The sequence below is a fragment of the Mercurialis annua genome, linkage group LG8 (assembly GCF_937616625.2).
Source record: "Mercurialis annua linkage group LG8, ddMerAnnu1.2, whole genome shotgun sequence".
NCBI lineage: Eukaryota > Viridiplantae > Streptophyta > Magnoliopsida > Malpighiales > Euphorbiaceae > Mercurialis > Mercurialis annua.
This window is the reverse complement of record NC_065577.1, coordinates 35,949,527-35,962,707: the sequence shown is the minus strand read 5'-3', so window position 1 is coordinate 35,962,707 and position 13,181 is coordinate 35,949,527. Positions and strand designations below refer to the sequence as shown.

The window sequence follows — 13,181 nt, the reverse complement described above, 5'->3', positions numbered from 1 at the left end:
CGCCCCTAGAATTAATAGGGGTGGTTACCGCCCCTAAAAGAAAAAGTATCGAAAATTCTATATCATTTTTTAATTTTTTTTCCGTCGAGGAGGGTGGACGACCCTTCCTGGACCCGCCCCTGCATGCTATTACAGAACAGTAACATTATTATGTAATTTAAGTTATTATTACTAACGTATATTTGTACCATAAAAAGTTTGAAATCTTATATGACGAAGTAAAATTTAAACTTTGGCTGGCTAGAGTATAATACTATATTATTGGAGGCAGGTCTTGTCAATTTCTCAAATCTGTTGACTTTATATCAATTTGATGAACTAATAGTGACGTGAGGCGGCGTTTGCAATAGTAACCGTCGATAAATAATTCAACTTTTTATTTTTTAAATAAATAAATTTTGAATTAGATGATAGAAACTATACAACCTAACCAGGGAGACAAAGAAACAATTAGGTAGTAACTGAAAAATTTATTGCTTGGCTAAAAAGTGTGGTCATTTGTTACATGCTCGTCCTATAAACTGTTTTTCCTTTTTCTTTTGTATAATATAGATAATAATGGAAAACCAATAACTGATAAATTGTGGAGTGATTTACGAATCAAGTCACCAAAATTCCACTTGAAAACACGAGAAAACAGGCCAGAAGAACATCGAAAGGGAATTCCAGATGTTTACTCCGATGAGCAAATTAGTATTTTAATGAGAGAAAAAAGAAAAAAAATAGTATAAAGAGTGTGAACAAAATATTCACCTTCTCATAGCTCGCCTATGCTGTCTTTGAGTTATCTTGGTTGTGCTGTTTCTAGCCATAGTTTGGCTATACTGTTTATGGATTACCTCGGCTATGCCTTTCTAGCTATAGCTCGGCTATATTGTTTCTAGATTGTCTCTGCTATGTTGTTTCTATTCTTAGCTCGGCTATGCTATTTCTGGACTGTCTCGACTAAGTTGTTTCTAGCCATAGTGCGACTAGACTATTGTCTTTACTATGTTGTTTCTAGCCCATAGCTCGTTTATGCTGTTTCTAGTCATAGCCCCTCTATATTGTTTCTTAATTACCTCGACTTGATGTTAGCTCGATTTTGTGTTATCTTCACTTCCTGAGCTAGGCTTGGTTACTTAACTTTGGACTTTGTCTTAAATGGGCTTTATCTATTGGGCTTTTGGGTGATTTGTAATTGTTCCACCTGCAATATGTTATTACAAGTCCCTCTTCGAGTGTCTGATATTTATGTCTGAGCTTAATTATTCTTCCGCAAACTAGTTAGTGGAGTATGTCTAATTACTGTTATTTAGTGCTTGTAATGTGTGATCTTATGTCAGTTTGTGTGCTGTTGGTGGCGAGAGTAAGTGATTTGATGGTTGTGTCAAAGGGATGTTCATCTAGGGTTTCGAGTTTGGTGCCTTTTCAAGTTTTGGTAGTTATATTTTCGGCTGCTAGATGACACGTGTTGGCCTGTGCACTTCCCCACTAATACCATGATTTATTACACGATTTTTAATTGTCTTTTGGATTTTCTTCTTTAGTTTTGTTCCAATATCCTTTGCCTAAATAATTATTCTAGTATTCTTTATTTCTGGATTTTAAGTAGTTTGTTATTGATGTGTATCTAGGTTTAGATGTTTGTTTTGCCTCTTCAATATCTTATTTTTGTGTTTTTTAGAAATAGAGGAGTTAGAATAATGTCTAATGAGGATTTCAAAAATATCATAACCCTAAGAAGGGTGGTGGATCGGGTTTGGAGACCACATCTTCAACCCGTTTTGAGAAAGTGCAAACTGTCCAAACTCGGCGTATTCAGATGGAGACCATTTTTAGTGATGTCTACTAGGCCTCATTAGTTTATTAGTCAAAGAGGTTTAAATTGTCTGTTGAATATACTTTTTTGGGTGTATTTGGAACACCTACGATTCGGGTTTAGGTTTCCTTTAGATCTTAGTTTGGTAGAGATGCTTAATTTCTACTTAATGCCCCTTTTCCAATTCCACTCTAATAATATGAGGCATTTATTTACATGTCTTACCTTTTGCCGATATAATAAGTTAAAGTTTTCTATTCAATTATAGGTCATCCTTTATTCTCTTACTTTTCATGGTCACTTTGACTTTTCTCCTATTAGACTTTTTCTACCCGAGCCTCGCAAGCTGTTAAATTGTGTGACCACTTCTCTTAAAAAATTAGCCACGAGTATTTTTGTGTATATCATCCTTCTGCATTTCCTTCTCTTCTTACTCGTTGGTCAGTCTCGGGTCTTGAGAATAAATATTTGGATTATGGGGATATAAAGAGGTAGGATTATTCCCGACTTCTGGAGGTTATAGCATAAAAGGAGGCTATATATGCTAATAAGTTAGTTCATAGGATTCCTCTAGCCAAGTTTCTAACCGCGCTAAAAGTCAAAATTTAAAAATTATAATCTCGATTTTGTCTTTGCGTTAATTTAAAAAAAAAACTTTGCTTTTTTTTCCTTTTCAGTGTTAGATGTACAATCTATCAACGAAAACAAGAAAAAGAAATATCAGAGTAAACCCCTAGTACTTTCTCCAAAATCGACTCTTCCTTCGAGTTTAGTACAGGTTGGCCCATAAACATTTGTACCCTCGATGGATGACCGGGTTTTAAATGTAGATGTTTTTTTTTTCTATTGTTATACCGCTAAGTGTTGATCTTCTAAGATCCCGGTATAAGACCATAGCACATAAAGGTAAAGCTAGTTTTTCTTATCTGCTCATTAAAGAGCAAGAGGTGGAGGTGCCCCCTATTGGCCAGGGTCTATCGTGGATCTACCTACTCCTTTTACTATCGAGGAAGACATGAGCCCTCTTCGTACTAAGAAAAGAAGAGTGCTAGTTGATGAGACCGAGGCGAGGATCTCAAATGAGGGCGTTGTTCTTGCTATCTATATTTTTGCTCGCTGGTCGCATTCCAAGAATTTCTTCTTGTACTGTTGATAATCTCAAATATGATCTAGGACTTTCTCAACTTACTTTGCTTCTTGTTGATAAGGAAGCTTTGATCACTACCGTGGAGAAAGACCTGGGTGATCACGACATTATTTTCTTATAAGTATTTTTCTTCTCGTAATTACTTAATATATTCATTTATTTATTACCATGCATCCAATTATTTTATATAACAAATTGCTTTTTAGAAGAAGCTGCTAACAAAAACTTTTGATGTCCATGTTAAAGTTATTAATGTCGAGACAACTTTAGAAGCAGAACGGTTCTCTCAAAATAATATAGAGTCCACGATTGAATTTCAATGGAATTGGTATGAGAATGAGCTGGCACTTTGGCGCTCAGATTGTGCTGCTTTGAAAGATCAACTATATAATTCTGAGTCAAAGTGCTCGAAACTCGAGATGCGGGTGGGGTCTTTTAACAATAAAAAGGCTACTTCAAAAGTTCAACTTGAGACCGAATGCGATGAAAGGGCTTTGAAGCTTCTCTGTCAGAACTTATTGAGCTGAATAAGGTTTTGACAACAAGCCAGGATGTTGTTATTGCGGAGAATGCCACGATCGAAAAGGAATTTTTTGATAAGTTTATCAATCTGATTAATGAAGGAGAAGCAAAGGTAAAATGTCATGTTGCTCCTTTGCTCGTACCTGATGTAGATCTCTCGATCTTCGAGGTTAATTTAATGGGCACCAACGGGAAGATGCAGACCAAAAAAGTTGTTAATCAGACCCCCGTTTTGGTTGACAATGTCGCTAGTATATTCTTTTGGAGGAGACCATAGTGTGGAGCATTATGAGGAAGCCACAGTGAGTGAAGGGGATGGGTTCGAAAGGCAAGAGGAAAATGTCCTCTTGCCTTCAGAATTGGTAAATGTTTAACTTCCTATGTTGGGTCTGTCAGTAGCTCAAGAGGGGGGGATTTAGACTTTAAAAACTTTTGCTGATTAATTAGTACACTAAAATGCTTAACAAACTGGTTAATAATTTATTTTTTCAAATGTTATTCAAATACAAAGTTGTTTAGAAAACTGTTGTGATAAACTTTTTAATAAGTTAATTATCCAAAGCAATGTAAAGCATTTCAAACAGTATATATCATTTAAAATCTTTTGAAAACCCTTTCGTAAAATAGTAAGATAATATAGAAATATTGAAAGTATAAGGAAAGAACGCCAGATTTGTAGTGACCCGAAAACTCTGCCTACGTTCACTACTTAACGATCTCATTCTTAAGTTTTTAATTCACATTTCGATGTCTATTGTAGTCTAGAGATAAGATTTAAAAGGATACAACCTTAATTCTATCCAGAACCTAGTATGCTAGCCTTCTCACTAATTTTTATTTGCTCTAACATACTAATAGGTTCACAGCCCTAGTTTTACCCAAAACTAACCTACTTCTCGTACCACTAGTTTTCATTAGATCCAGCTAACTAATAGATTACAAGTTCAGTTCTACCCAAACCTAATCTGTTTCTCAAACCATTAGGTTTCATTAGCTTCAACGAATTAACAGGTTACATCTATCCAAAATTAATCTGCTCCTTGAACCACCAATTTTCATTAGCTCCAGCAAACTAACAGGTTACAGGCCTAACTCCACCCAAAACTAGTCTCCTCCCCACAAGATATTCTTATAAACTGCTTGAAACCTTCTCACATATACATATAAATATTGGGTTTATACTTTCTTTTGATACATGATAAATCACAACGATCGTGAGATAAAACCTAAGATGAAGCTCTTTTTAGTGGTGCCTTGATGCTCTCTAACCAATAACAATACAATGGGTGATATCCTCCTTTTATAGAGTGGCTATAATATTCTAGAATTCAAGTGTTGAATCACCTTATAACTTTATCCACATGCCAAGGTTGCATAGTCAGCTGGCAAAAAAATATTAGCGTAATTCTTGTTTGATAATAGCACAGTCTAATTCATAATACACTGGCAGCCTTACATTGTCTAGTGAGCTGGACATGTGGATCTTTATTTTTAAAAATACCTCTAGGCAATATGCTTGAGTTGCGAGGTAGAATATTCAAGGTTTTTCTAAAAAAATGGGTCTTACAAACTCTTAGATAAAATGGACCTTTAGCTAATATTTTTTTGTCCATAAACATATGTGTACAAGATGACAAATCATGAGATAATGATGAGTTGATAAAGCTGTTGAGATAATTTTAAGTTTTTCTAAAAGAGGTTAATTTGTCCATACAGTGGCAGACTAGTGTGCCAGGTTGAATGGTTTAGTGTTAGAGACAACTCACTGATGAATTCTGTTTTTTCCCTTTGTGATTTTTTATTTTTCTTTTGTTGCACATAGGTGATATATCATTGTGCTCTCCATGGATGGTATATTTGTTGGTATATTCCCTCAAGGATATATTACCATTTGATTATCAAAATGCTCTTCTAGGTTCAACTGTTTTTTCAGCTAGTAACTATGAGCTGTTAGCTGGTAGCTGATAGTTAATAGATTATACGCGTTTGGTGAAATTTGATTAGTTCTTGTTTATATGTAAATGATTTTGAAGGATATAATTTTTATTTTATTTAAGCTTAATGACGTAAAAAAATCACGAACTTTAACGTGTTTTGCAAATTTAACATAAATTTTAAATTTTGGCAAATTAATACATCAACTTTTGATTTTTTTGCAATTTTAGCACTGATCAATTTTCCGTCAGAAAAATACTGATGTGGACGCCAGAACAGTGGTTATTCTGGTGTACACATCATTTTTCTCTATTTTTCTAAAGGAAAATTGATCGATGCTAAAATTGCAAAAAATTGAAAGTCGGTGTATTTATTTGTCAAAATTAAAAGTTTATGTTAAATTTGCATAACACGCTAAAGATTATGATTTTTTACGATATTAAACCTTTTATTAATTAAATTATAAATAGATTATTTATTTTATATTTAATAAAAATAATTAAATTTAATTTTTTTATAAGAAGCAATATTTAATTTGAGGTTTAATTATATATATAATTTTTTTGATAAATTTATGATTCATTAAAATATTATTGAATTATAACTATTCTAATATAAATAGGGATTATTTTCCAAATACATGTTTTGGGTAAAATATTTACACCATTTTGGCCAATCTTTTCATCTTATCCTATGTTACCTAATAAGCTAACTTATGTACTAAAAATACCCACTATATAAAGAACCATTATCTCATTTTAAGTTAAACTTTTACATAGTCACCTTTTTTTTCTCTCTTTTCTCTCTCTTCTTTTCTTCTTCTTTTTCATTTGATTTTCAGTTTATCTCCTCCGATTACTTTTCCGTTCGTCTTTCCGGTCGCGCTTCCGTTCGTCTACTTCCGGTGGATTTCTCGTCATTTCCGGTCGTTTTTCCGTACGTCTTTTCCGTTCGCGCTAGTCCGTTCGTCTCTTCCATTCGCACTATGGATTTCTCGACTCGTTTTTAGATTTGCGTAATTTTTTAGGTTTTTTGTAATGATTTAAATATTTTGTAAATAAATTATTGTAGATTTATAATTTTTTGTTTATAAAATTGTTCTATTATTCATATAATTATTTATTTTTTCTTCTCTTATTCATAGATTTGTTTATTGCTACTGATTTTGTAAAGAAAAAAAATGATTTATGGTGCATTTGTAGTAATTTTATAATATATTTACGTTTTAGTGTATTTTTGGTGTATTTATAGTGTATTTCTGCCATTTTTTAGTATATTTATGGTGCATTTACAGTGTTTATGGTGTATTTGCAGTGTTTCATGGTGTAAACCACAAAAAACACTACAAAATGCCATAAATACACTACTTATACACTATATATACATTACTTATGAACTATATATACACTACTTATACACTAATCTTACATTATATAAACACCATAAAAACACTATGTATATACACTACTGTTACACTATAAAAAAAATCCAAAAAAAATCTATAAAAAATAAAAATTAACACAATATATACACTAATCTTACACTATATAAAAAAAATTGTCGGTCGGTTTGGTTGGTTCGGTCGACCGAACCGAAAAAAACAAAAACTGAAATTGAAAACCGAAAAAGGGTATTTTTGAAATTAAAAAAACAAAAAGGTATTTTTTGTAAATAAAAAAAGGTAAAAAAGAAAAATCAAAACTTGGCAGGTAAAGGGGTAAATAAGTTATCAAAACATGTATTTCAGGAAATTACCACATATAAATAAGATAAATTTATATAATATATAAATAAATAGAGTATTCAAAAATAATTAAAATAAGGGTAATAAATTACATATAAAATTACCATCTTTACACGAATTCTCAAAAATAACACGAACTTTAAAACGTGTCAATTCAGGGCATCATCTTTTATTTCTTTTCAAAAACAACATGAGCACGTTTTTTGATAAAATTTTGCTGATTTGGACACCTGATGGGAGTGCCACGTGTCATGCCACGTCAGCAAAAACGCCACTAAAAATGTGCCCGTGTTATTTTTGAAAAGAAATGAAAGGTGGTGCCCTGAATTGCCACGTTTTAAAGATCGTGTTATTTTTACAATTTCGTGTAAAGGTGATGATTTTATATGTAATTAACCCTTAAAATAATCTTATATATTATAAAAATAATATATTTTAGTAGGGATAATTTTATTTAAATAATTAAAAATATCAAAACAATTATCAAAAAGCTTTGAAATGGAGCTTTTTCAACCACAGTTGTTGACATTTTAAAAGCTCCGAAAATCTTTTAAGAAAACTTCACCGAACGTGTAAGTGAAATTTTAAAAAAAAAGATAAAATTAAAAATCCCACCGAGAAATTAAACCAAACACGCTTTAGATCTCCATTATACATTTGTAATAGAAATAATATGAACTTTAACGACTCTCATGATGAGAGGATCTGGTCTTTAATTTTTAGTTTTAAAATTGTATGATAGACTTATTCTGAAGTTTTGAATTACAAGATAGAATCTAAAAACGATTCAACCAAACATTAAATGTAATTATGCATGAGTGCATTCAAAAGGAGGGGCGAGTCAATGAGTGACTAAGAAAAGAGTCAGACTCTCCTGATCGACCGAGTCAATTAAACTGAATTCTTTAAAAGCATAATTCATTTTCAGATCTCTAAATTATACCTTTATTATTTATCCGGTCCTTAAACTATATTTTGTTCTTATCTGATCCTTCAACTTAGCAAAAAATTATTTTTAAGTCACTGAACGATAAAATCGACGTTGTTTTGTTATTTTTAAAAATACAATTTGTTTCCTTTACGGCTTCATTTTTGTCAATCAAGGACTCGAAAATAATTTTTTGCTTAGTTAAAAGACCATATAAGAACAAAAAATAGTTTAAGAACTGAAAATAGATTTTTCCATTTTTAAAAGTCTTAATACTGGAACATGCATCTAACCATGAACCAACCTACTTACAACATATTTTATGCAATTATTCATTTTTTATTACAACATTAAAATTAAATTCATATTATTTATAAAAATTTAATTTAATGTACTATCTTTCTCATCTATAAATATAATACTCTTTTCAAAGTTACTTATTTAACAACGCATATGTCAAACAACTAAATCAAAAAAAAATTAAAATTACTTTTTTAGCTCTAAATCGTTCAAATAATATATTGCAAGTTTAGCTCCAAATTGTTAGATAATATTCTGCCACCACAGTTGAGAGAATAAGATAAGTCAAATTAACAGACATTCAACTATAAATTTATGTTTATTTGATTTTTTATACCAAATATAAAACTTAAAACTAATTTTTATAAATAAAAACAACCATGGAATTTTAAGACGCAGATGAGTTGGTAATGCGCGCTTCTGGCTTAAGTAAGGTCGCGGTTTCGAACTGTACTCATGTATGCAGCCGTTTAAAACATGCGTCTAGAGTTTGCCTCCCGCAAGAGACCTACACAGTTCGATTGAAAATTCATCTGAATATAAAAGTTTAAAAGTGTCATCTCATAGTTGATACCCATTCACTAAACCTCGTTAGCCCTGTAAAAAAAATCATGTGAAACATGAGGCCAGTTTATGCTTATATGAGCTCTTAAAGAAGGTAATCACACTCTAGATAAATAGACTGGAATGAGGTCCAAATTGAGGTTAATTGACCCAACATAAACGAGTTCACATTGGAAAGTAATAAAATTGTTGATGACAAGTGTGAATAGGATTTCACATTGGTAAAATTCGATTGGAATGAGGACCGTTTAATTGAGATTTTTGAATTAAATGTGGCATATGGTTCATCTTAGCTTATAAATAAATCTTTTAATACATTATTGTATATTTTCCTATCTAAAATACAACTGACATACATAAAAATGCATAACCTTAGACATAGTCAATTATCATAAATTTCTATTGGATTATTATAATCTAGTGTTGTCAAATTGTTTTAATTATGTTGTCTTTAATTTTAGTCAGAGTTCAAAAGGAGTGTAAGATTTATGAAATTAGAAGTCAATTTTTTCAGATTTTCCGCAGCCATCGGACACAAACAAACTCTTTGATTTGGTTTTGAAAATTCTTCTTTTGTATTGCACTTCATGACAAATTAGATATCACCTACCTTATCAAATGATTATGATCTTTTTAGTTTTATTTTTCATGATTAGGGTTTGGTCAAATGATTATGCTCTTTTTAGTTTTATTTTTCATGATTAGGGTTTGGTCAAATATAATGTACTTATAATGTGCGACAAAAATAGAAAAATGTATCTCTTACAAAATTAATTTTAAATTCAAATCTAATCAGAGCTAATTAAAAAAATAATTTAGCTTTTATCTATACTATATTAAAGATATAAATTAATAAAATTAAGTTAATTATTTAATTATGATTATTATAAAATCGAAAGAAATTCAATATGAAAAAAAATTTATAACCGAATTTATTATATTTACTTTTACAAATTTTTTTAACTAATTTAATATTAATTATAAATAAAAAAGGGACAGGCAAATTTACTGAATAATCCTTTTCAGTCTGTTACTAAATAAAGGTTTTATAGTCATTAACTAATTAATTATTTAATTAATCACTATTATAATTAAAGTCCTAATTAGAGTGGGTAGCTAAATTGTCTCCAAATTAATAGGAATACCTATCTTTTAGCTTGATTGACCTATCAAATTAAAATACTGTATTTAGTCAATATATTATTATTTAAATTTTAATCTTATTATTTTAAAGATATTATTAATAAAATAAAGTTAATTATTTAATTATGGTTAAATTCAGTATGAAAAAAAAATTAATAACCGAATATATTATATTTACTTTTACAAATATTCTTAACTAATTTTTTTTGGTAGAGAAAATATTAAACTATTAATCTACTATAATATAGATTAATTATAAATTAAAAACTAACAATTTCTACTAAACTACTGAAACTATAATATAGGGTAATTGTAAATTATGTTTTTTACGTTTATTTTTTTTTTAAGAAATGTTTTTTACGTTTTTTAATGCAAATCTCATGCCAACAATTTTGTTCTCTGATTTTTGCTTAATGAGTAAAAACGTATGTTCAACGGAAAGAATCAATATCCAAGTCTAATTCTTTGTTTCAAATTTAGAGGACTCTATGCACGTATCTTTGGTAACAAATTGATACTTTTGCAAACCATAAAGATCAGATTATTCTAAAAATAAAACTATTATATCTTTTTCAGCTTATTATTAATGACACATCTTAACCATGTATGTATAACTTAGAATATCGTTTTTTCCTTATTAATGAAAAAAGTGTTGCTCAAATTTAGAGGTTCATGCATGTGACTCATTAAAAAAAAATTGATATGATTATAATAAATTTACTAATATGTACATTGACGAGTTACGTTACGAGCCACGTGCATAGCACGTAATGCGAAACTAGTCTTATTAAAAGATAAAAGTTTTTTTTGATGAATCTGTAAATTGCAGTGGATCCTACTACCATGCTTACTCTGTCATTCCATTTTATATACGTCCAAACACCTGAGCAAGTTCCCGTAATCAGCTCACTCAAGTGCTTCGACTCTGGTTGATTGAAATAATTCCCAGGCATCACGAGCCGAATGGTTAAAACTTTTGCCATTAATAGCTATCTGGACATACCCATACTTGTTAAGAAAATCGAACTAGCGTGAGCCATAGCAAATGCTGTCAAAAGATGTCGTGATGGCATACCGTAGAGACTTTGCCAATGGGTTGGGAAGCGTAGATGATGCTTCTCGACCACCATGAATAAGAACGAGGAACACCATCCCAGACACTACAACACGTACAGTATTACAGAGGACTGCACCTATCCAGAATAAGCTAGCTGAGAGAACCAAAAGAAGCCACCAGCGCCTACCAACAGCCATGGTCGAAGCTACAATGCCAGCTGCTCCAAAAGACCATATTCCCATCCATAAACGCATAATTAGCATAAATGCATATGCCACCCTCATAACCTCAGGAAGACCCCATTCACAGCTTTCTGCAGTACCATCATGGTAAATGGAAGTCTTTCTACAACAAAAATGACGTACAGAACTGCAAGGCGACCCCAATAGCAAACGCAACACCCCAGAAAAACTGCTCATACCAGAAACACAAGACACTAATAACAACAACGTGAAATTGAAACCTCAAGTCTATACAAATTAACAGTCATAAAACTACAAGAACAATGATCAAACTGAGAAATGGTTATCTTCAACATAAACTCATTTGTTTCTGATCTAAAAGTGGCATACAACCATTAATTTCTGATAAAAAGGAAGTTGCTAGTACAAAATACAAATTGAAAGGACTACACTAATCTCTGTTTTTGCACTATTTGCAAATCAATCATAAGGGATTTGGATGTAGGCTGCATCACAGGCAAAAGGTACATCAGCATACATACCAGCAAGAGCACACCTTATGCTTTCCAAGACGGTGAAGAGATAAGCGAACGCAATGGCTGTCCAAAAATGCATCCCCACTTTACCCCAGTAGATGGCGAGCGGCATCCACCGGCTCACAGTTCCAATCACTTGAAGAGCAATCTCCAACAACATCCCCATCACCACATGAAACCTAAAGAAATGTGGCCATTCCTTTCTTCTCACACCTCCAAGATATGCAACAAAAAAATACGCCATCAAGAACCAGCTGGGCAACCTCCCGATGGCTCCGAGAAACGGGTATGTCAAAAATTCAAAGTCTTCGAGGAATGGATGTAGATGATATGATGTCTCAGCATACATCCAAGTCTCGTGAAGGGGCATCAAATAGGGGAGACAAGCTAATGTCCTCCACCACCATTTTGGCTTCTCGGTCATTGGGGGGAAGCGGTAACTGTATGGGACATCTTTCGACGCTCGGGGGCAAATATAAGATTTTCTTTGCCTAGGAAGCAATGGAACAGCATGCCAATTTTTACTGCGATCCCCGCTTAAGAGCAACCCTGTTTTATCGAAAATAAATTCAAACTTAGGATCATCCCTGACATATATTCTACAATGAGTAAAAAAACAGTAATGTTGATAGCTAATACCTCTAGGTAACCATGATTTAGACTGCAGATTCGGAAAGGGATTCCATGAATTCCTGATATTTAAGATTGCAGGCTTAGCACTGATGTGAGGAACATTTGCAGAAACAAGGCCGTTGGACCTAGGTTTAGCCGCTACGGCGCATCCATTAAGAATCATAGTGAAGCACCTGTTTTCCAATTAAAATAACAAAGAAAACTAAAATAAGAAAGAGTTGGCATCCAATTAAAATAAGCAAAAGCTGTTGACTTCACATACAAAGTAAAATCACAGCATATCTTCTATCGACTTTAATTTCATCTTTAAGCTCATTGTTGAATTTGTGGGTTTTCGATCCCTAATCTTATTACCAACATAGAGTGGAATATGTAGACAGAAATAATGGACTTTTACCTTAAATTGAAACTTGAGGTCTCATCATCTAATTGATTCTAGATTATTAAACTTAACTAAATCCCTAATTAGCCAAATCAAACCTAAAAAACCCCTAATTAGCCAAATCGAACCTAATTAACTTCAAACATCTAGAAAAACCATACAAGAAAGATATACAAACACACAATGAAATCTGCAGTTGGTTTCCAAAAATCTACTGAGAGACAATCCAACAGACATTACAATGAGTTATAACTCAAATGGTATAAGCACTCTGCTACAAGTGCTCCCCAATTATCAAAAAAGAACA

General features: G+C 31.9%; 1 protein-coding gene and 1 pseudogene across 1 annotated transcript; both read right to left on the bottom strand.

Annotated features, from left to right (window-relative positions):
* Nucleotides 1–8,831: 8,831 nt before the first annotated feature.
* Nucleotides 8,832–11,687, bottom strand: LOC126661992 (uncharacterized; annotated as a pseudogene).
* On the bottom strand, nucleotides 11,579–12,571 carry LOC130014974 (protein TIC 20-I, chloroplastic-like; the record flags this gene model as incomplete). The annotated part of the gene is made up of 2 exons (XM_056104173.1): nucleotides 11,579–12,408; nucleotides 12,499–12,571. Coding segments are annotated over 2 exons (678 nt in total), but the record flags the coding sequence as incomplete, so codon positions are not given.
* Nucleotides 12,572–13,181: the final 610 nt, after the last annotated feature.